At 45.8% G+C, this 25,151-nt stretch overlaps 1 protein-coding gene across 1 annotated transcript in view; it reads right to left on the reverse strand.

Annotated features, from left to right (window-relative positions):
• Nucleotides 1-25,151, reverse strand: part of thbs3a (thrombospondin 3a) — an 81,471-nt gene that overhangs the window by 11,214 nt on the left and 45,106 nt on the right. The window contains exons 12-18 of the mRNA XM_072548862.1: nt 19,424-19,534; nt 18,161-18,268; nt 15,587-15,746; nt 14,764-14,882; nt 7,995-8,047; nt 4,946-5,139; nt 2,231-2,409 (exon numbers count right to left, since the gene is read on the reverse strand). Of these exons, the coding sequence (XP_072404963.1) occupies nt 2,231-2,409; nt 4,946-5,139; nt 7,995-8,047; nt 14,764-14,882; nt 15,587-15,746; nt 18,161-18,268; nt 19,424-19,534 (924 nt within the window). The remainder of the gene's footprint in view (nt 1-2,230; nt 2,410-4,945; nt 5,140-7,994; nt 8,048-14,763; nt 14,883-15,586; nt 15,747-18,160; nt 18,269-19,423; nt 19,535-25,151) is intronic.

Raw genomic sequence — 25,151 nt, forward strand, 5'->3', positions numbered from 1 at the left:
CACAGAGGGGTTAAAGGCTGTTCATTTTGAGGAGCAAGTTTTAAAGATAAGAGCAATAGGTAAAGAGAGGGAACCATTTGCAACATCAACTGAACTGGGACTGAATGGGAGGTTGAGTGAGGAGCGATTTAGTATGAATAAAGCCAAAACAGCAGAAAATAGGTGTTATGGATAAAATGAGCTTGGTAAAGGTATGGGGGAGATAGGAAAGATAAAGATTTATTCAGGTTAAAGAAGAGTTGATTTTAGATGGAGGTGTTCTTTATCAAAGTGGAAGCAGAACCTAAGGGATAGGGGGTGAAGAGGCAATTTTAACCTACGCTACATGCTGGGTGACCACAGAATTAGGTTTACAAGCAGCATTCCACTGAGCTCATGGGTTCCCCAACTGGGGAATTAGGTTGGTATCCCTCAGAAACAATACTGTCTTACCTTCTACATCGTTCAGACCTACATCAAGTCAGTAATGACCATGTTTCATTGAAACGGCTATCAGTTATAATAAATTAAATGAACCAATTATTTTAAGGAGTTCAGGAAGTTTGTACACTGGCTGTGTGCTTGCCTTCTCCCTATGCTCACCCTCTGTCCACCGTCACCCACTCAAAGGCTGAGTTTTTCAAGCAATGTGGAATTTGAGTTGTTTCAATAAGTTGCTTGTACTTTGTTAACATGTTGAGAGTGTGGTGCTGGAAAAACACAGCAGGTCAGGCAGCATCCAAGGAGCAGGAGAATCGACGTTTTGGGCATACGCCCTTCATCAGGAATATATGGTGCTTTTCTAGCATCACACTCTCGACTTTGATCTCCAGCATCTGTAGTCCTCACTTTCTCCTTTGTTAATATGTCATTACTGATCAGATTTTGGATTCACTGCTCAAAGTGTGGACAGAAAGTTGTTTCACAATCATCATCTAGTCACTAAAACACTGAATAAACACAAATACTGAACACCCCCTATAGACAGTGGTGTTGTACATGAAACAATCATTATTTACAAAAAGGAAATAAGCCAGTCCGTCTGTGTTTAACCTTCCCTCATGTCAACAGTTCTAATCACATCTACGTGTTTTGTTCCCTAACTTTCAACCACCAAATCAGTTCAGTCTACTCAAATCTGGAATGTTAACAGTTATTACCTCAAACACTGACTCTGGGTGAGAATTGCATCACCTCACAACTGTAAACATTTCCCCTGACCTCTACTCTTTCAGATATTTGTTGCCCCTCATTCCAAAAAACAGTTGGAAACAAGTTATTTCTATTCACTGTTTCTGCTATGGTTAAATGGTCCTGTCACATCACCCTGTAATCTATGTTCTAGCTAAACAAAACACAATTTCTGATCTTTGCACAGTCATTTGTTTAGAATTAGAATTAGATTCCCTACAGTGTGGAAACAGGCCCTTCAGCCCAACAAATCCACACTGACCCTCCAAAGAGTAACCCACCCAGACACATCCCCTGACATTAACCCTGACTAATAACCTACACTATTGGGAATTTAACATGGCCAATTCACCTGATCTGTGCATCTTTGGTCTGTGGGAGGAAACCAGAGCACCCAGAGGAAACCCACGCAGACAGAGGGAGAATGTACAAACTCCACACAGACAGTCGCCCAAGGCTGGAATCAAACCCGGGACCCTGGTGCTGTGAGGCAGCAGCGCTAACCACTGAGCCTCTTTACCACTCCACGCCTCAGTAAATCTGTACTGAACTCTCTTTGCTGCTTTAATGCACTTCCCATAGTTTGTAGTCCTCTACTTCATGCAGTGTCTTGACTGAGATCTGATAAAGGTTTTCTATTGGCTTGGCTTTAACAGGTTAGAGAAAGAGATTTGAAAGAAACATTAGACATTAGATTAGATTACATTACAGTATGGAAACAGGCCCTTCGGCCCAACAAGTCCACACTGACCCGCCGAAGCGCAACCCACCCATACCCCTGCATTTACCCCTTACCTAACACTATGGGCAATTTAGCATGGCCAATTCACCTTGACCTGCATATCTTTGGACTGTGGGAGGAAACCGGAGCACTCGGAGGAAACCCATGCAGACACGGGGAGAACGTGCAAACTCCACACAGTTAGTCACCTGAGGCGGGAATTGAACCCAGGTCTCTGGCGCTGTGAGGCAGCAGTGCTACCCACTGTGCCGCAGCACAAACATGCAAGAGGGACTGAGAATTAATACAAATAAAGAGATGCAGTAAGAATAAATTCACCTGGTTGAGGACTACCCAATTTGGGTCAATCTGTGCATCACCCTCAGGATCCAGAACGACAGTCTGATAGGCTCGGAAATCAGTAAGAGTGACCTCTGCACTCTCAGGACAGACATCAAACTGGTCAAAGACAGCATCATTATCAAAGTCATTTTCACAAGCATCACCAATCCCGTTATCTAGATAAAGGACAAGCCACACATCAGAATGAAACAATGGCACTGACTTATCTGACCCAGCTACTGGGAATCAACTCCCCCTCCTGCTCCAAAAATTCATGCATTCCATAAACCTCCACACCATCACTGAACCTCAACTCCACCTCTCAATTAACCCTCATCCTCAAACCCCAGCACTTTATGAAATATACACCAGAAACTACCACTTCATGCTGAGAAAGTTGGTTTGAGACAAAGTTTCATAGTAATTGAAGCAGGAGTAGGCCATTTTGCCTGTTGAGCTTGCTCTACCATTCATTAAGATCATGGCTGATCTATCCATCATCTCAGCTCCTCCTACTTGCATTATCCCCATAACCCTTAATTCCCTACCATGCAAAAATCCATCCAACTGTGTCTTGAACATATTTAAAGAGGCTGCCTCTACTGCTTCCTTGGGCAGAGAGTTCCATCGATTCACTCCTCTCTGGAAAAAACAATTCCTCCTCATCTCTGTCCTAAATCTACTACCCTATAATCTTAAGGCCATGTCCCCTAGTTCTGGTTTTGCCAGCAGAAACAACTTGTCTATCTATATCTTATCTATCCCTTTCATAATTTTATATGTTTCTATAAGATCCCCTGTCTTTTATCTAAATTCTAGAGAGTACAGTCCCAGGAGACTCAACCTCCCCCCATAGGATAACCCCCTCATCTCCAGAATCAATCTAGTGAACTTCCTCTGCACCACTTCCAAAGCCAGTATATCCTCCTTCAAGGAAGGAGACCAGAATTGGCGTACAATACTCTAAGTGTGGCCTCACCAACACCTTGTACAATTGCAGCAGAACCTCCCTGCTCTTAAATTCAATCCTATGAGAGTGAAAGCCAATATTCCGTTTGCCTTCCTGATTACCCATCACACCTGCAAATCAACTTTTAGTGATTCATGTACAAACACTCCTAAGTCTTTCTGCACAATAGCATGCTGCAATCTTTCACCTTTTTAAATCCTATTATTTTTACTTACAAAGTGAATCACCTCACATTTACCAACATTGTATTCCATCTGCCAGACTCTTGCCCACTAAATCTAAATCTCTAAATCTAAATCTCTCTGCAGACCCTCCACTTCCTCTGCACCGTTTGCCTTTCCACTCAATTTAGTGTCATCAGCAAACTTGGATAGGTTACACTCGGTCTCCTCTTCCAAATCAATTTTATACATATGACCAACACTGACCCCTGTGACACCCCACACTGACCCCTGTGACACCCCACTCACCACTGATCTCCAAACAGAGAAACACCCATTTACCCCAGATCTCTGCTTTCTGTCGGTTAACCAGTTCCCTATCCATGCTAGTACATTCCCCACAGCCCCATGCATTCTTACCTTATGGATGAGTCTCTTATGCGGCACTTTATCGAACACCTTCTGGAAATCCAAGTATACAACATCCACCTGTTCCTGCCCATCCACCGTGCTTGTTATGTCCTCAAAGAACTCCACTAAGTTTGTCAAACATGACCTTCCCTTCTTGAATCCATGCTGCATCTGCCTGATGGAACCCTTTCCAGTCAGATGTCTCACTATTTCTTCTTTAATGATAGCCTCCAGCATTTCCCCTATTACAGATGTTAAGCTAACTGGCCGAGAGTTACCTTCCTTTTGCCTACACACCCCTTTTTAAACAGCAGTGTGACATCCGCTGTGTTCCAGTCCACTGGGACCTGCCTGGAGTCCAGTGAATTTTGGTAAATTACCACTAACACATCTACTGTAACTTCCTCCATTTCTTTCAGCACCCTGGAATGTATTCCATCGGGACTAGGGGACTTATCTACCTTGAGACCCTCAAGTTTGCTCAACACTACCTCTTTAGTGATAACAATTGAATTTAAGTCCTCACCTCCCATCATTTCTTTAACATCATTCTTTGGCATGTTCGATACATCTTCCAGCGTGAAGACTGATACAAAATACTTAGTCAAGGTCTAGCCATTTCAGCATTACCCATTCTCATCCTGCAAGGGACCTATCTATGTCCACTTTAGCCACCCCTTTCTGTTTTATATTTTCATAAAAACCTTTCCTGCCTTTTTTTTTATATTCTGTGCTATGTTGCATTCATAATCTAGCTTTCCTTTCTTTATTACTTGCATTGTGGCTCTTTGTTGCTTTTTAACATTTTCCTAATCTTCCTGTTTCCCATTACTCTTGACTACTTTGTCACCCTGAGCTTTTAATTGGATGCCTCCCTTTATTTCTTTGGCTATCCAAGGCTGGCTCTTCCTACCCTTGCTATCCTTGTTTTTGACTGGATTATGCTTTCCTTGAGCACTGTGAAAATCTCTTTGAAAGTCCTCCACTGATCCTCATCCATTCCACCATATAACTTTGTGTTCCTGGTCAAACTTAGCCAACTCCTTCCTCATCCCATTATAGTCTCCCTTGTTTAAGCAGAACACTGTGGTTTCATACAATACTATTTCACTCTCCATTTGTATCTGAAATTCGACCATATTGTGATCACTCTTTCCGAGAGTCACTAACCATCAGAATCCTTCTGATTGGGGTTCACGATTAAGCGGCAGTTATCAGGACCTGATGGCCCGTAGTCAGGAACCCCATCATTGTCATCATCATCATCACACTCATCGCCCAACCCGTCATTGTCAGAGTCCAACTGAGAGCTGTTAGGAGTTTCTGGACAATTGTCTTTGGAGTCCTGATGCCCATCGCCATCACTACAACCCAAACCCAACAAAAAATAGTCACCATTTCACCATAATATACACACGTAGTGTCAACAGCTCACCATCTGTCTCTGTCTCTCACTCACACACAGAGTCAATAACTCATCATTACACATACACACACGGCCAATATCTTACCATTACATACACACACATGGTCAATATCTCACCATTACATACATACACGGTCAATATCTCACCATTGTATATGGTGACACACACACAGACAGACTCAATATCTCTATAGAACCCTGTTAGACCACACTTGGAAATTTGTGTTCAGTTCTGGTCGCCTCATTATAGGAAGGATGTGGAAGCTTTAGAAAGGGTACAGAGGAGGTTTACCAGGATACTCCCTGGACTGGAGGGATTGTCTGATGAAGAAAGGTTGAGGAAGCTAGGGCTTTTCTCATTGAAGCAAATAAGGACAAGATATGGGTGTGCAAGATGGAAAGAGGCATAGACAGAGTGGATGGCCAGAGACTTTTTCCCAGGGCAGGAATATCTATCAGGAGGGTTAAGGTGATTGGAGGAAGGTTTAAGGGAGATGTCAGAGGTCGATTCTTTACACAGAGAGTGGTGGGTGTGTGGAATGCACTGCCATCAGGGTAATAAAGTCAGATACATTAGGGACATTTAAGCAACTCTTGGATGGGCACATGACAAATAGTATAATGAAGGAAATGCAGATTAGTTTGATCTTAGAGTACGATAAGAGGTCAACACAACATTGAGGGCTGAAGAACCTGTACTGTTTTATGTACTATCTCACCATTACATACACACAGACACAGACAATAATATCTTAGCATTACACAGACACACACATGGTCAATATCTCACCATTACTTACAGACACATATACTTAATATCTCCATAACATACACAAACAATGATCACTATCTCACCACACAATCACCAATACAGAATTGGTTGTTTCCCCATTTTCCAGTTGGCATCCCATGACAATGGGCTTCCACAGGGGTCAGTGCTGACATCGCAAATGTTTACAATAAATATTAATGACTTGGAGAAAGGAAGTGAATATACTGTAGCCAAATTTGCAGACAACAGTAAAATAGGTGGCAAGGCAGGTTGCAAGAGGGATAAAAACAATTTACAGAGTGATCGTGGGAGATTATTAAGTGGGCAAGACATTGGGAAATGGAATATAATGTGAGAAAATGCAAAGCTGTTATTGTGGAAGGGAGAAAAAAAAACAGGATATTATTTAAATGGATAAAAAAACTGTAGAAAGCTGTAATATACAGGGACTTGGTGGTACATGTGCATGAAACACAGGAAGCTGTAACACAGGGGCAGCGGGTATTCAGGAAGGTGAATGGAATGTTGACCCTTATTTCAAGGGGGTTGGAGTATACAGGTAGGGAAGTCTGACTGTAACTGTACAAGGTGAGATCACATCTCGAGGACTGTGAGCTGTTTTGATCCCCTTACTTAAGGAAAGATACTTCATTAGAGGTTGTTCAGAGAAGGGTCTCTCGGACGATCCCTGTTACGGAAGGATTGTCTTATGAGCAAAGATTGGAACACTATTTGTCTGAGTTTAGAAGAATGAGAGGTGATCTCATTGAAACACATCGGATTCTTAAGGGGCTTGACAGGGTCAATGCTGAGAGGGAGAGTCTAGGCTCAGAGGACACAGTCTCAGAATAAAGGGGTGCCAATTTAAGATTGAGATGAGAAGGAATTTCTTCTTTCAGTGGATTGAATATCTTTGGAACTCATTGCCACAAAGAACTATAGGAGCACAGTTTTTCAGTATATTTAAGATGGAGGGCTTTTGCCTGAAACGTCTACTCTCCTGCTCCTCAGATGCTGCCTGACCTGCTGTGCTTTTCCAGCAACACACTCTCAACACACGAACAGCAGTCAACAACTCATAACATGCACACAAAATGGTCAATGTTCATTATAGTGAAAAAATAAGTCAACATTCATTATGACGTACACAAAATGGACATGTATGCAAAAAACAAGATATGGTCAGAGTAAAACAAATAATGACGGGAACAGAAATGGCACCTGAATTGGAATTGCAGGAATGGTAGACAAAAGATAACAGAAAATCAATGCTCAGAAGAGGGAAGAATGGATCAGTGGAGGTGTACAAGGAACAGGAATCATGTCATGATGGTGGGTGGAGTAGTGGAAGAATGAGAACAAGAGCAGACACCGGCAGGAAGCATGTGGGAGGTCGTGTAGGTGCAGAGGAAGATGTTAGGATGAATAGTCATTAGGCCAGAAACTTAAAAGGTATTAATCAGAAAACTTTCTCCCTCCTCAACTACATCTGCTGCATGTGTACAGGGGCTGTAGATATTGGAGGAGGTTTCCTAATGAGATGTTCATTACGTGTATGCAACTTATTGTCTACATTAAACCCTGTGCAAGTGCATAATTGGTAATCCTCTACCTAAGATTTTTGCTTCTATTAGGTAGAAACTATCAGCAGCACGTTCCACAAAAACAGGCATTACAATTAGGCTTCATACTGAACTCTTTGATGGCACAGACCAATGGATTTTGCAGAATGGATCACGAGACAAATGATCAGAAAATTGTTACTAATACTATTGGTATTAGTCAGACTATCCAGTGACAGAGATTGAAAATGGAATCATATTAAACTATGGAATCATATTAAACTGCACAGCGAGGGTGTGTGTGTGTGTGTGTGTGTCTGTGTGTGTGTGTGTGTGTGCACTAGAGAGAGAGAGAGAGAGAGAGATGTGTGAGTGAGTGAGTGAGTGAATGAGTGACAGAGAGAGAAAGACAGAGACCATAAGCTGGCAGTATGTGCAGTTTAAAAGACAGTGACATACCTGTCTTGATTATTATCACAAGCATCGCCAACAAGGTCATCATCTGCATCAGTCTATAGACAGAAAACAAAGTTAGACAAATTCATTTAGAATGCAACTCACCCCTAACATTACAACAAACACATGAACTCCTAACTTCAAACACAGGCCTCCCCTAACCCCACTCCAAACACAGGCCTCCCCTAACCCCACTCCAAACACAGGCCTCCCTTAACCCCACTCCAAACGCAGGCCTCCCTTAACCCCACTCCAAACACAGGCCTCCCCCAAACCTCACTCCAAACACAGGCCTCCCCTAACCTCACTCCAAACACAGGTCTCCCCCTAACCTCACACCAAACACAGGCCTCCCCTAACTGCACTCCAAACGCAGGCCTCCCCTAACCCCACTCCAAACGCAGGCCTCCCCTAACCCCACTCCAAACGCAGGCCTCCCCTAACCCCACACCAAACACAGGCCTCCCCTAACCCCACTCCAAACACAGGCCTCCCCAAACCTCACTCCAAACGCAGGCCTCCCCTAACCTCACACCAAACGCAGGCCTCCCCTAACCCCACTCCAAACACAGGCCTCCCCTATCCTTACACCAAACGCAGGCCTCCCCTAACCGCACTCCAAACGCAGGCCTCCCCTAACCCCACTCCAAATGCAGGCCTCCCCTAACCTCACTCCAAACGCAGGCCTCCCCCAAACCTCACACCAAACACAGGCCTCCCCTAACCTCACTCCAAACACAGGCCTCCCCCAAACCTCACTCCAAACACAGGCCTCCCCCAAACCTCACACCAAACACAGGCTTCCCCTAACCTCACTCCAAACACAGGCCTCCCCCAAACCTCACTCCAAACACAGGCCTCCCCTAACCTCACTCCAAACACAGGTCTCCCCCTAACCTCACACCAAACACAGGCCTCCCCTAACTGCACTCCAAACGCAGGCCTCCCCTAACCCCACTCCAAACGCAGGCCTCCCCTAACCCCACTCCAAACGCAGGCCTCCCCCTAACCCCACTCCAAACGCAGGCCTCCCCCAAACCTCACACCAAACACAGGCCTCCCCTAACCTCACTCCAAACACAGGCTCTCCCAAACCTCACTCCAAACACAGGCCTCCCCCAAACCTCACACCAAACACAGGCCTCCCCTAACCTCACTCCAAACACAGGCCTCCCCCAAACCTCACTCCAAACACAGGCCTCCCCTAACCTCACTCCAAACACAGGCCTCCCCTAACTGCGCTCCAAACGCAGGCCTCCCCTAACCACACTCAAAACGCAGGCCTCCCCTAACCACACTCAAAACGCAGGCCTCCCCTAACCTCACACCAAACGCAGCCCGCCCCTAACCACACTCAAAACGCAGGCCTCCCCTAACCTCACACCAAACACAGCCCGCCCTAACCCCACTCCAAACACAGCCCGCCCTAACCACACTCAAAACGCAGGCCTCCCCATACCTCACACTAAATGTAGGTCTCCCCTAAGCTCTCACCAAACACAATGCACATGATTTACACGAAGCACAATCCCCTCAAACAAAATATGTCATTAGCAGAGTTTATTTCCACGGACAATCCATGCACAGTCATCTACGAGCTTCACTGTCTAATTGTGACCTTGAAATCCACCTCCAGCATTCCGATCTGGATCAATGGCTGGCAATCAATAACAGAACCACCATGGGATGGATTATTTCAACACAGCCTCCAGATTAGGACAAGATTGTTTTCTGACAGGTGAGTTGCTATCATCCCTTCAGATCGATAGTTTGTTTAAGGGATGTATGCAACCAGAGTGTTACAGTAAACATTGACGACTTTAATCTGCAAAAAGAGTTGATAAACCACATCGGCAGTAATATTGTGGTGGATGTGTACAAGATAGACTTTTAGACCAAAACATTGAGGAACCAACGAGGGAATAGAATTAGAATCCCTACAGCGTGGAAACAGGCCTTTGGCCCACCAAGTCCACACCGACCCTCCGAAGAGTAGCCACCCAGACCCATTACCCTACATTTTCCCCTGACTAATGCACCTAACCTTCACATGCCTGAACACTACGGGCAATTTAGCCTCGCCAATTCACCTGACCTGCACATCTTTGGATTGTGGGAGGAAACTACAGCACCAGAAGGAAACCCAATGCAGACACAGGGAGAATATACAAACTCCACCCAGACAGTCACCCCAGGGTGGAATTGAACCCAGGTCCCTGGCGCCGTGAGGCAGCAGTGCTAACCACTGAGCCACCGTGCCACCCGGATTTGGATTTGTGCAATGAGAACACATTAATTAACAATCTTTGTGGAGGTCTTTGAGGGAAATGTGATCATAACATGGGAGAATTCTTCACTTGAATAGAATGTGAAATAGTCCAATCTGAAACTTGGTCTTCAATCTAAATAAAGATAACTACAAAGAATGAAGCATGAGTTAGCTTCAATAAACGGAGTAGTTTCACTGGAGAGCATAACAATGGTTAATATTTAAGGAACAAATGCATACATTGCAACAGCTATAGATTCCTTTCAGGTGGAAGAACATAACATGAAACCATGACTAACAAAAGAAATTAAGGTTAGTATTAGGTGCTGAGAGTTCATATAAAGTTCTTAGAAAATGTAGCAAGCTTGAGGACTGGGAAAAGTTTTGAATTCAGCAAAGGCAGACAAATGATTGATTAAGAGGGGAAAAAATAGAATTAGGAGTAAATTGAAAAGGACCATAAAAGCCGAGTGTAAAAGCTTCTATTAGCATATAAAAAGAAAAAGGTCAGTGAAAATAAATGTAGGTGCCTTACAATCTGAACTGGGAAAATTGATAATGGAGTTAAGGAAATGGCAAAAACAATTAAACATCTTCTTTAATTCACTCTACTGAGAAGTCACAAATAACTTCACTGAAGTACGAGGAAAACAAGGACCTATTTGGATGAAAGAACTTGAAGGAACTTCCTAGCAGTCAAAAAAGGCAGTGGAGAAATAACTGAGCCTGAAAACGGAGCAATTCCCAGAGCCTGAGAAACCCATCCCACCGTATTAAAGGAGGTGGCCATGGGAATAATGGATGTGTTCGGTTGTCAGCTTCAAAATTCTGGCGATTATGGAAAAGAATAGAGGTTAGAAATGCAACCCCTCACTGTTTAAAAAAGGAGGGAGAGAGAACATCAGGAATTCCAGAAGCCTGACATCAAATGTCGGGAAAATTCTCAAGCCTACTACAAAGGATAGGATAAAATAATGTTTAGGCAATACCAATGGGATTAACAAAGTCAACATGGGTTCATGAAAGGCAAATGGTGTTGACAAACTTACTGGAGATTTGCAAGGCTATAACGAGTGGTAAATATAGAGAGAACCAGTGGGTGTCGTATGCTTGGATTTTCAGAAAGCTTTTGATAAAGTTCTACTTTAGAGGCTTCCATGTCAAATTAAAGCAGATGGGATTGAGGGGAATATACTGTCATGGACTGAGAACAGGAAGCAGAGGGTCAGAATAAATGGGTCTTTTTCAGCGTGGATGGTGGAAACAAGTGTTGTACTGCTGGGATAAGTGCTCCCCCCAGCTACTCACAATATTTATCCATCTGGATGAGGGAATGCAGTGTAATATTGCCAAGTCTGCAGATGACACTAAACTAGGTATGAGTGGCTTCAAGGTGACTTACTCAGATTGAGTGAATGGGCAGATGTATGGCAGAAGCAGTTTAATGTGGGTAAATGTGAAGTTAATGGCAGATTATTATTTAAATGGTGATATATTGGGAAAGGTTAATATACAAAGGGACCTGAATGTCCTTGTACATCAGTCACTGAAAGTAAGCATGCAGGTCCAGTCAATAGTTAGGATGAAAAGTTGCAGAAGCAAAGAATTCTTACTGCAGTTGTACAGGGCCTTGGTGAGAGCACAGCTGGAGGAGTGTGTGCAACCAGGTCTCTTTACCAAACAAAAGGTACACTTGCTCGAGAAGGAGGGCAGCCAAGGGTCACCCGGTTGATTCCTGGGTTGACAGGTTTGTCATGTGCGGAGAGATTGGGTCGACTGGGTCTGTATTCATCAGAATTTTGAAGAATGAGGAGGGATCTCACTGAAATATATACAATTCTGACAGAGCTACACAGACTGGTTGCAGGGAGAATGCTTCCCCCATCAGAGGGTCCAGAAGAAGGTGTGAACCTGTGGAATTTTCTACCACAGAAGGTTCTGGAGGACAAATCATTAAATGTGTTAGATTTCTAACAGATAGATTTCTAGAGGCTAAAAGAATCAAGGATTATGGGGATGGAGTTGGAGTATGGTGATAAAGTAGATTAGTTATGATCATGTTGAATGGTGAAGTTGGCCCACTGCTGCTCCTATTCTGGAACATCTCCTTAAATATCGGCTGCTTCTGCTTCTCTATTGATGTATCTCCTAGTTTAGTATTCAGTTCACTTCAGCTTTTAGGACCACATAGTTGCCCTTATTTAAGTTTTAAGTACTGGTCTTAGACCCACTCTTCTCCCTTTCAAACTAGATGTAAAATTCAGTCGTACTCTGGTCACTGCTGCCTAGACACTTTTACTCTGAAGTCATTCATTATTATTTTCGATGTTTCTGGAACCAAAAAGGGTTTAACAGACATCACAAGTTTCATCCACTCGGGTTTAAAAAAAAGATGCGATTGGGAGGAGCTAACTAAATAGTCATATTGTGCCTTCAGTTTGTACCTCAGTGATTTTTCTTTGCGCTTACAATATTCAGATGAAGTAGCAAAGTGAACTTAACTCTTCAGTTGAACCTGATGCCTCATGTACCTTTAGATGTAATATAGCTAGCTGTCCAGTAGAACACAGAACATAGACCATAGAAAAGTACAGCACAGAACAGGCCCTTTGGCCCACAATGTTGTGCCGAGATTTAATCCTAATGTAAAATATAGTAACTTAACCTACACACCCCTCAACTCACTGCTATCCTTGTGCCTGTCCAGCAGTTGCTTAAATGTCCCCAATGACTCTGCTTCCACCACCACCGCTGGCAATACATTCCATGCATTCGCAACTCTCTGTGTAAAGAACCTACCTCTGACATCTCCTTTATACCTCCCTCTTAATACCTTCAAACTATGACTTCTCATACCAGTCAATCCTGTCCTGGGAAAAGGTCTCTGGCTATTGACTCTATCTATTCCTCTCACTATCTTGTACCAGTAAGATGGAATGAACCTTTTAATCATTTGTCAAAATTGATCCCGCTCTCTGCCTCAGATACTGAGACAAACTTCCCTTCATGATCCTTGTAGCCTGGGCTAATACCAGCAAGAGGGATTGATGCCTGTAAATCTATCCAAGGCATTCCAGATGGGTCCAGTGGGATCCAACACTATTAAAAAGTGTGTACATAGAAGAAACAAATCCAAGCAAGGAGTAACAAAGAGGATTGATGAGGGCAGAGCGGTTGACATGATCTACATGAACTTAAGTAAGGCATTCAACAAGGTTCCCCATGGAAGACTGGTTAGCAAGGTTAGATCTCACGGAATACAGGGAGAACTAGCCATTTGGATACAGAACTGGCTCAAAGGTAGAAGACAGAGGGTGGAGGTGGAGGGTTGTGTTTTTCAGACTGGAGGCCTGTGACCAGTGGAGTGCCACAAGGATCGGTGCTGGGTCCTCTACTTTTTGTCATTTACATAAATGATTTGGATGCGAGCATAAGAGGTACAGTTAGTAAGTTGGCAGATAACACCAAAATTGGAGGTGTAGTGGACAGCGATGAGGATTACCTCAGATTACAACAGGATCTGGACCAGATGGGCCAATGGGCTGAGAAGTGGCAGATGGAGTTTATTTAGATAAATGCGAGGTGCTGCATTTTGGAAAAGCAAATCAGAGCAGGACTTATACACTTAATGATGTATAAGTCCTAGGGAGTGATGCTGAATAAAGAGACCTTGGAGTGCAGGTTCATAGCTCCTTAAAAGTGAAGTCGCAGGTAGATAGGATAGTGAAGGCAGCGTTTGGTATGCTTTCCTTTATTGGTCAGAGTATTGAGTACAGGAGTTGGGAGGTCATGTTGCGGTTGTACAGGACATTGGTTAGGCCACTGTTGGAATATTGTGTGCAATTCTGGTCTCCTTCCTATTGGAAGGATGTTGTGAAAATTGAAAGGGTTCAGAAAAGATTTACAAGGATGTTGCCAGGGTTGGAGGATTTGAGCTATAGGGAGAGGCTGAACAGGCTGGGGCTGTTTCCCTGGAGCGTCGGAGGCTGAGGGGTGACCTTATAGAGGTTTATAAAATCATGAGGGGCATGGATAGGATAAATAGGCAAAGTCTCTTCCCTGGGGTGGGGGGAAGTCCAGAACTAGAGGGTATATGTTTAGGGTGAGAGGGGAAAGACATAAAACGGACCTAAGGGGCAACATTTTCATGCAGAGGGTGGTACGTGTATGGAATGGGCTGCCAGAGGAAGCGGTGGAGGCTAGAACAATTACAGCATTTAAAAGGCACCTGGATGGGTATATGAATAGGAAGGGTTTAGAGGGATATGGGCCAACTGCTGGCAAATGGGACTAGATTGTGATGGGATATCTGGTCGGCATGGACAAGTTGGACCGAAGGGTCTGTTTCCATGCTGTACATCTCTGACTGTAGACTGGAGTAGACCAGCAAGAGGTGACCGGAATCGCACTGAAAAGTACAGACACCGAACCCTGAGTAGAATCTGGATTCTGCTGCAGGTATTTTGTTGTTTACATTAAAGAGTAGAAGGTGTTGGACAGTACCTGAGTGGGATTACTCATCTCAGGACAGCTGTCACACGCATCTCCGACTCCATCTCCATCCCTATCTGTCTGGAGAGGATTTGGAACCCCAGCACAATTGTCCAGAAGATTGGGAATACCTGGAAACAAAATAAAACCATAAGTAGAGAAGGTTTAGTGGCAGTTTCCTGAAGGATTCAGGTAACAGAATCTCAGGTTTTATGCTTTGAGGTGAGCTGTGGTGTGCGGGGTGTGCGGGGTGTGGGGGGGGTGGGTGGGTGGGGGTGGGTTGGGGGGTAGTGGTGGTGGTGGTGGTGCAGGCACACACCCATAGGGACCTTGAGAAAGAGGGTAGACTCTGTCAGAGCAATAGGAGGCAGAGGGCTGGAGATGGGTGGGGAATGTGTGGTACAGATACTGCAGGATCAATGGCAGAGGAATTAGCATGGGGAGGAAAAGGAAGGGTGGTTACAGTTACATGGGTATTGGGGCAGATTTACCCGGCATTTGACAGGTAGGCATTCTCGGATTTTGGAACATAGCATTCTTGGGCTGGGGGCAGGGGTGAAGGTTGCACAGAGTTTCAGAGTGGAGGGGGAGTGGAGAGAGTGCTTGAGGGTTTGGAGAGGGAAGAATGCCCCTGGGCATTGGGGTAAAGTTGGAGGATGGGGAAGGGGAAGTAGTGCTTTAGGGCTTTGGTAGTGAGAGGGGCTACGGTTTCCTTGGGCTCGAGGTGTAAACCTTCCTGAGGTTTTGAGAAGTGGACTTTCCATGAACAAACATTTGGAGAAACGTAAAGGATCGGGCGCGGCTGTGATATGGAAGGTGTATTGCTGTAAAATACCGTCTCCGTCAATGTCATTATCACAGGCATCTCCCTCTCCATTGTTGTCTGTGTCCTTTTGGTTGTTGTTGGGAACATTGGGACAATTGTCACACGCATCTCCAAATGAATCTGCGTCAGAGTTCTGCTGGTCCTTGTTATGGACCAGCCTGCAGTTATCCTGTGGAAGGAAAGGAGAGGGTTTACTTCAGACGTGTGTGTGTGTGTGTGTGGTGTCCTGGCTTATATTTATCCCTCACTTAGTATCAAAGGTCACAGATTGTGGTGAGGTTGGGGGGAGCAGTTTCCACTTTATTGAGGATCATTGCTGACATTCTCTGACATTCAGGGGCCTTTTAAACAATTGCAAATTTCTGATAATTATCCACTGCCTCCATTCCACAACGTGACGTCCTAAGGGTTGCACACATGATAAAGAGCTGCACGTGAGATTGTTGCCCTTCTCAAAGAATTCAAACAGGTTTGCCAGTCCCATTTTCATTTATGGTTTCACTGCAGGCTTTTTATAACTAATGTCTCTACGAGACTAGTGTGTAGAAGGAGCTAGAAGACAAAGTAGCAGGACTCTTGTGGTGCACTGACCGTGTCCCTGCCTGTATATCAGGTGGTCTGAGTTTAAGTCCCACCTCCCCCAGAGGTGTAGGATCACATTTCCAAGCACATTGATGAAAGTCAATAACTGAGCAGTGAATCTGTTTCAGAGATATTGGCAGAGCATTATAGATTAGTCAAGCTTCAGTCGGTCTAAGACTGAGTGGTTCATTAACTCTCGTCTGCAAAGAAAGTTGTCTCAAACTGACATTTGCAACATGAGGAAAGCACTGAAAAAATCCTTATGACAATGTAAACTTCGCAACTTTAATATTTTTGTGGATTTAAAGAATCACCAATAACTCTTTCTGGAATAAACGGTTTCTTGAGATTAGAGGGACAAAGAGAAACTGCTCTTAAGGAATTAGAAACAACTTGCAAATGAACCATCTCTGGAAAGGAGTTGAACAACATAAACAAGCAGCATTCTGGGAGAGAGGAGATAACAATTACTTGATCATTTACTACCTTGTGACAAATAGACAATTAAGTCTGCCTGTGGAAGTAACGCTTTGGAGTAAAGGGCTTAATTGCAGGAAAAGCTGTGTTATAAACAGGCAGCTAACCCCAAATGTAATAAGAAACAGGTGAGTTACTGCTGATAAGGCAGCAAGCTACAGACTTGAGGTCTCCAGAAGTATAATCAGTCTTGGGGATGAAAGAATCTATTGAATTATCAATAATGTCATACCCCAAATTTGAAAGAGTGAAAATCATATAAGAATCTAACACCAGAACAATTTAATAACAGAACTTCGAAGAACAACACTATAAGAATTGAACCCTGGAATCATGCCAAGTGCCACCATTAATCTGGTAATAGCCAAGTTGAGTTGTGAAACTTAACTTGTTGACTTGAAGGGCCTTATTTTGGTTGCTCCATGCAGTAAAGTTTAAATCATTGTTTCAGTACTTGATTATCTGAGCTTTCTTAATAAATAGCTGAATTAAAGGTAACTCGTAGTGGTGAGTTTATCCATAACACCCTAACAAAAACAGGAATAGCTGCAGAAACTCTGCAAGTCTGGCAACATCTCTGGAGAGAAAGTAAAGTCAACTTCTGCTTTTGCCTAGTGACTCTGCTGTTTCGTTCCCATTTTCATTTGGATTTCTGGATCAAACCTATAGTGTCCCTGCACCAAGCCATTATTCACACAAACCAAATGCTTAAACATTTTACTTTTCACGATTAGAGGGGAAGCTGTGAGCTATTACGCCGCTAAATCTTTCTGAAGTATTTTGTTGCACGCACTGCAGCAACTGACCAAGCCTCATTGGATGATGTCTTCTAAACCCACTTCCATCTCGAAGGACAAAGGCAGCAGATACACGGGAACAACATCACCTGCAAGTTCCCCACCAAGCCCCTCACCATCCTGACTTGGAAATATCTCGCTGTTCCTTCAGTGTCGCTGGGTCAAAATTCAGGAACTGGGGTCTACCTACAGCACATGGGGACTGCAGCAGTTCAAGAAGGCAGCTCACCGCCACCTTCTCAAGGGCAACTAGGGACGGGGAATAAATACTGGTCAACCAGTGATACCCAAACCACATGGGTGAATTAAAACAAAACTGCATGTTGTCACATGTGGAGTGGTGGTACTAATGACACCTTCCTGATGAAGAGCTTATGCTCGAAACATCGACTCTCCTGCTCCTCAGATGCTGCCTGACCTGCTGTGCTTTTCCAGCACTCCACATATTGACTCTGATCTCCAGCATCTGCAGTGCTCAGTTCCTCCTAGTGCACTCCTCGAATATCAGTCAGATTGAGAAGGCTCTGGGATCTGCTGGAGGCCAAGCCAACCTGAGATACTGCCCAACTCCAGATTCACCCGACACCCTTCCCCTCCTCTGCCCTTAGAAGACAAGGATGAGATCAGGCTCAGGTGACCAGGAGCTGCAATCACTGGACTCGTTCCCATACTTTGGAACGGCCCTCTCTTCCCCTGCACACACACTGCCAGGGACATTGGTACAAACCTCGACATTCTTAATGCCATCTCCATCTGCGTCATTGTCACACTGATCTCCAACACGGTCATTATCAGCATCCTCCTGACCTGAATTCGGGGTATACCGGCAATTATCCTGAGTGAGGTGACAGAAAGACACTTAAAAGGAAGTGAACAACATATCAAGAACAGTTCTCCAAATATACAAATCATAAGGAAACTTTCAAAATCCATGGACCACAAAATGAAAATTTCACAGGAACGCATCATTTTCCAAGTCCAAGTGTTTAACTCATACAGGTGAATGACCTGGCCCAGTTGGTTGTGTACCTGCCTCTTAAACAGAAGGTTCTTGTTGAAGCCTCAATACATGGATGATACTGGGAGTACTGGAGGTGTCAGAGGGTCGTATTGAAAAAGGACTGTATTCCCAAATGGACTGGGCTGAGTGAATACCACAAAGTCTGAGGGTCAATACTGAACAGCTGTTGGAGTCATTGCCTTTTGATTTTTGAGCAAAAGATGTGTACTTTGTCACATCGTGGGAGCATCTCCTAATGCTATTCAGAGGTGGTAAGAGCACTGCTGGCTCACTACCTAACATGTTGTTAAGAAAGCATAGGGTGTTTTGACTTTCATTAACAGGGGGATCGAGTTTAAGAGGCGTGAAATTTTGTTATGGCTCTACAAGTCCCGGGTGAGACCACAATTGGAATATTGTGTCCAGTTCTGGTCGCCCTACTATAGGAAAGATACAGAGGTTTTGGATAGGGTGCAAAGAAGGTTTACCAGGATGCTGCCAGGACTGGAGGGCTTGCCTTATGAAGAAAGGTTGAATAAGCTTGGACTTCTCTCTCTGGAAAGAATGAGGAAGAGAGGAGACCTGGTCGAGGCATAACAAAATAATGAGAAGAATAGAGAGTCAATAGCCAGAGACGTTTCCCCAGGGCAGGATTGACTGGTATGAGAAGTCATAGTTTGAATGCATTGCCAGCGGTGGTGGTGGAAGCAGAGTCATTGGGGACATTTAAGCGACTGCTGGACAGGCACATGGATAGCAGTGAGTTGAGGGGTGTGTAGGTTAAGTTACTATATTTTACATTAGGATTAAATCTCAGCACAACATCGTGGGCCAAAGGGCCTGTTCTGTGCTGTACTTTTCTATGGTCTATGTTCTATCTCTCAACCATCGGTGATCAGGCAGTCATCAGGCAGGCTCTTTCATTTTTAGCTATAAACGTGATTACACATTGATAGAAGAAAACGTCTTGATGATCCTGTGAACACTCACCTTCTTACAGTGACGATGATTGTCAATGCAGGGCAGGTCATGGTCCGGATAGCCATCGATATCTGTGTCTGTTCCACACACATATCCATTTCCAGCCCAGCCAACTCTGCACTGAGGACAGACAGTCACAACAAGAAATGTACACAATTCCAGGATACTTCCCCTGCCCCAGTACCACAGCCCCATCTCTCCTGGAGACAGCAGACAGAAGTCTGCAATGAAGGAGGACTGCATGATAATCCAAAATAGCCAACATACACATCTCACGACCTTCAGCCAGCGCTGCTTCTGACAGGAAACAAAGATAGGCAGATAGGTGAAGCTCAAAGCTGAACTTGACAGTACAGGATCACCCACCTCACTACCAGACTGCAAAAGTAACAAGACTCGACAATCAGAATGTCAGTATCGAATGGGGATCAGAGGGGGACAACACTGAACTTCAGTAAAACTGTCAGAGAGTGAGGGGGACGATACTGTCAGACTGTGAGACTGTCAGAGAGTGAGGGGGACGATACTGTCAGACAGTGAGACTGTCAGAGAGTGAGGGGGACGATACTGTCAGACAGTGAGACTGTCAGAGAGTGAGGGGAATGATACTGTCAGACAGTGAGACTGTCAGAGAGTGAGGGGGACGATACTGTCAGACAGTGAGACTGTCAGAGGGTGAGGGGGACGATACTGTCAGACTGTGAGACTGTCAGAGAATGAGGGGGACGATACTGTCAGACAGTGAGACTGTCAGACATTGAGGGGGACGATACTGTCAGAGAGTGAGACTGTCAGAGAGTGAGGGCGATGATACTGTCAGACAATGAGACTGTCAGAGAGTGAGGGGGACGATACTGTCACACAGTGAGACTGTCAGAGAGTGAGGGGACGATACTGTCAGACTGTGAGACTGTCAGAGAATGAGGGGGACGATACTGTCAGACAGTGAGACTGTCAGACATTGAAGGGGGCGATACTGTCAGAGAGTGAGACTGTCAGAGAGTGAGGGTGACGATACTGTCAGACAGTGAGACTGTCAGACAGTGAGGGGGATAATACAGTGAGACTGTCAGAGAGTGAGGGGGACGATACTGTCACACAGTGAGGGGGACGATACTGTCAGACAGTGAGACTGTCAGACGGTGAGGGGGATGATACTGTCAGAGAGTGAGACTGTCAGAGAGTGAGGGGAACGATGCTGTCAGACAGTGAGAGGGACGATACTGTCAGAGAGTGAGGGCGACGATACTGTCAGACAGTGAGACTGTCAGAGAGTGAGGGGGACGATACTGTCAGACTGTGAGACTGTCAGAGAATGAGGGGGACGATACTGTCAGACAGTGAGACTGTCAGTCATTGAGGGGGACGATACTGTCAGAGAGTGAGACTGTCAGAGAGTGAGGGCGACGATACTGTCAGACAGTGAGACTGTCAGAGTGTGACAGTCTCACTGTCTGACAGTATCGTCGCCCTCACTCTCTGACAGTCTCACTCTCTGACAGTATCATCCCCCTCAATGTCTGACAGTCTCACTGTCTGACAGTATCGTCCCCCTCACTCTCTGACAGTCTCACTGTCTGACAGTATCGTCCCTCTCACTCTCTGACAGTATCGTCCCCCTCACTCTCTGACAGTCTCACTGTATCATTCCCCTCACTCTCTGACAGTCTCACTGTCTGACAGTATCGTCCCCCTCACTCTCTGACAGTCTCACTGTCTGACAGTATTGTCCCTCTCACTGTCTGACAGCATCGTTCCCCTCACTCTCTGACAGTCTCACTCTCTGACAGTATCATCCCCCTCACTGTCTGACAGTCTCACTGTCTGACAGTATCGTCCCCTCACTCTCTGACAGTCTCACAGTCTGACAGTATCGTCCCCTCACTCTCTGACAGTCTCACTGTCTGACAGTATCGTCGCCCTCACTCTCTGACAGTCTCACTCTCTGACAGTATCATCCCCCTCAATGTCTGACAGTCTCACTGTCTGACAGTATCGTCCCTCTCACTGTCTGACAGTATCGTCCCCCTCACTCTCTGACAGTCTCACTGTCTGACAGTATCGTCCCTCTCATTCTCTGACAGTATCGTCCCCCTCACTCTCTGACAGTCTCACTGTATCATTCCCCTCACTCTCTGACAGTCTCACTGTCTGACAGTATCGTCCCCCTCACTCTCTGACAGTCTCACTGTCTGACAGTATCGTCCCTCTCACTGTCTGACAGCATCGTTCCCCTCACTCTCTGACAGTCTCACTCTCTGACAGTATCATCCCCCTCACTGTCTGACAGTCTCACTGTCTGACAGTATCGTCCCCTCACTCTCTGACAGTCTCACAGTCTGACAGTATCGTCCCCTCACTCTCTGACAGTCTCACTGTCTGACAGTATCGTCGCCCTCACTCTCTGACAGTCTCACTCTCTGACAGTATCATCCCCCTCAATGTCTGACAGTCTCACTGTCTGACAGTATCGTCCCCCTCACTCTCTGACAGTCTCACTGTCTGACAGTATCGTCCCTCTCACTCTCTGACAGTATCGTCCCCCTCACTCTCTGACAGTCTCACTGTATCATTCCCCTCACTCTCTGACAGTCTCACTGTCTGACAGTATCGTCCCCCTCACTCTCTGACAGTCTCACTGTCTGACAGTATTGTCCCTCTCACTGTCTGACAGCATCGTTCCCCTCACTCTCTGACAGTCTCACTCTCTGACAGTATCATCCCCCTCACTGTCTGACAGTCTCACTGTCTGACAGTATCGTCCCCTCACTCTCTGACAGTCTCACAGTCTGACAGTATCGTCCCCTCACTCTCTGACAGTCTCACTGTCTGACAGTATCGTCGCCCTCACTCTCTGACAGTCTCACTCTCTGACAGTATCATCCCCCTCAATGTCTGACAGTCTCACTGTCTGACAGTATCGTCCCTCTCACTGTCTGACAGTATCGTCCCCCTCACTCTCTGACAGTCTCACTGTCTGACAGTATCGTCCCTCTCATTCTCTGACAGTATCGTCCCCCTCACTCTCTGACAGTCTCACTGTATCATTCCCCTCACTCTCTGACAGTCTCACTGTCTGACAGTATCGTCCCCCTCACTCTCTGACAGTCTCACTGTCTGACAGTATCGTCCCTCTCACTGTCTGACAGCATCGTTCCCCTCACTCTCTGACAGTCTCACTCTCTGACAGTATCATCCCCCTCACTGTCTGACAGTCTCACTGTCTGACAGTATCGTCCCCTCACTCTCTGACAGTCTCACAGTCTGACAGTATCGTCCCCTCACTCTCTGACAGTCTCACTGTCTGACAGTATCGTCGCCCTCACTCTCTGACAGTCTCACTCTCTGACAGTATCGTCCCCCTCAATGACTGACAGTCTCACTGTCTGACAGTATCGTTCCCCCTCATTCTCTGACAGTCTCACTGTCTGACAGTATCGTCCCTCTCACTGTCTGACAGTATCGTTCCCCCTCACTCTCTGACAGTCTCACAATATCATTCCCCTCACTCTCTGACAGTCTCACTGTCTGACAGTATCGTCTCCCTCACTCTCTGAAAGTATCGTCCCCCTCACTCTCTGACAGTCTTACAGTATCATCCCCCTCACTGTCTGACAGTCTCACTGTCTGATAGTATCATCCCCCTCACTGTCTGACAGTGAGGGGGACGATACTGTCAGACTGTGAGACTGTCAGAGAGTGAGGGGAATGATACTGTCAGACAGTGAGACTGTCAGACGGTGAGGGGGATGATACTGTCAGAGAGTGAGACTGTCAGAGAGTGAGGGGAACGATGCTGTCAGACAGTGAGAGGGACGATACTGTCAGACAGTGAGAGGGACGATACTGTCAGACAGTGAGACTGTCAGAGAGTGAGGGGGACGATACTGTCAGACAGTGAGACTGTCAGAGAGTGAGGGGAATGATACTGTGAGACTGTCAGAGAGTGAGGGGGACGATACTGTCAGAGAGTGAGAGGGACGATACTGTCAGACAGTGAGACTGTCAGAGAGTGAGGGGGACGATACTGTTAGACAGTGAGAGGGACGATGCTGTCAGACAGTGAGACTGTCAGACATTGAGGGGGACGATACTGTCAGAGAGTGAGACTGTCAGAGAGTGAGGGCGACGATACTTTCAGAGAGTGAGGGAGACGATTCTGTCAGACAGTGAGACTGTCAGAGTGTGACGGGAATGATACTGTGAGACTGTCAGAGAGTGAGTGGGAACGATACTGTCAGAGAGTGAGAGGGACGATACTGTCAGACAGTGAGAGGGACGATACTGTCAGACAGTGAGAGGGACGATACTGTCAGACAGTGAGAGAGACGATACTGTCAGACAGTGAGACTGTCAGAGAGTGAGGGGGACGATACGGTCAGAGAGTGAGAGGGACGATACTGTCAGACAGTGAGACTGTCAGAGAGTGAGGGGGACGATACTGTCAGACAGTGAGAGGGACGATACTGTCAGACAGTGAGACTGTCAGAGAGTGAGGGGGACGATACTGTCAGACAGTGAGACTGTCAGAGAGTGAGGGGGACGATACTGTCAGAAAGTGAGACTGTCAGAGAGTGAGGGGTACGATACTGTCAGACAGTGAGACTGTCAGAGAGTGAGGGGGACGATACTGTCAGACAGTGAGACTGTCAGAGAGTGAGGGGGACGATACTGTCAGACTGTGAGACTGTCAGACAGTGAGGGGGACGATACTGTCAGACAGTGAGACTGTCAGAGAGTGAGCGGGACGATACTGTGAGAGTGAAAATCACACAATACCTGGTTATAGTCCAACAGGTTTAATTGGAAGCACACTAGCTTTCAGAGCGCTGCTCCTTCATCAGGTGATTGTCGCTCCGAAAGCTAATTTGCTTCCAAGTAAACCTGTTGGTCTATAACCTGGTGTTGTGTGATTTTTAAACTTTGTACACCCCAGTCCAACACCGGCATCTCCAAATCATATCAGAGAGTGAGACTGTCAGGGAGTGATGGGGACGATACTTTCTGAGAGTGAGACTGTCAGTGAGTGATGGGGACGATACTGTCTTACAGTGTGACTGTCAGAGTGATGGGGACAATACTGTCTGAGAGTGAGACTGTCAGGGAGTGATGGGGACGATACTGTCTGAGAGTGAGACTGTCAGTGAGTGATGGGGACGATACTGTCTGACAGTGCGACTGTCAGAGTGATGGGGACGATACTGTCTGAGAGTGAGACTGTCAGGGAGTGATGGGGATGATACTGTCTGACAGTGCGACTGTCAGAGTGATGGGGACGATACTGTCTGAGAGTGAGACTGTCAGGGAGTGATGGGGACGATACTGTCTGAGAGTGAGACTGTCAGGGAGTGATGGGGACGATACTGTCTGAGAGTGAGACTGTCAGGGAGTGATGGGGACGATACTGTCTGAGAGTGAGACTGTCAGGGAATGATGGGGATGATACTGTATGACAGTGCGACTGTCAGAGTGATGGGGACAATACTGTCTGAGAATGCGACTGTCAGACTGTGAGGGGACAACACTGACAGACAGTGAGACTGTCAGAGAATGATGTGGAATGACACTGTCAGAGAGTAAGGGAGGGTCAACACTGTCAGACAGTGAGACTCACAGACAGTGAGACTATCAGATACTGCGCGGGACAACACTGTCAGACAGTCTCACTGTCTGACAATGAGATGGTCAGAGAGATGGGAAAATGAGGCCACATTGCCGACTGAGAGGAAATAACCAT

This window comes from Chiloscyllium punctatum, chromosome 28 (genome assembly GCF_047496795.1).
Source record: "Chiloscyllium punctatum isolate Juve2018m chromosome 28, sChiPun1.3, whole genome shotgun sequence".
NCBI classification, from domain to species: domain Eukaryota; kingdom Metazoa; phylum Chordata; class Chondrichthyes; order Orectolobiformes; family Hemiscylliidae; genus Chiloscyllium; species Chiloscyllium punctatum.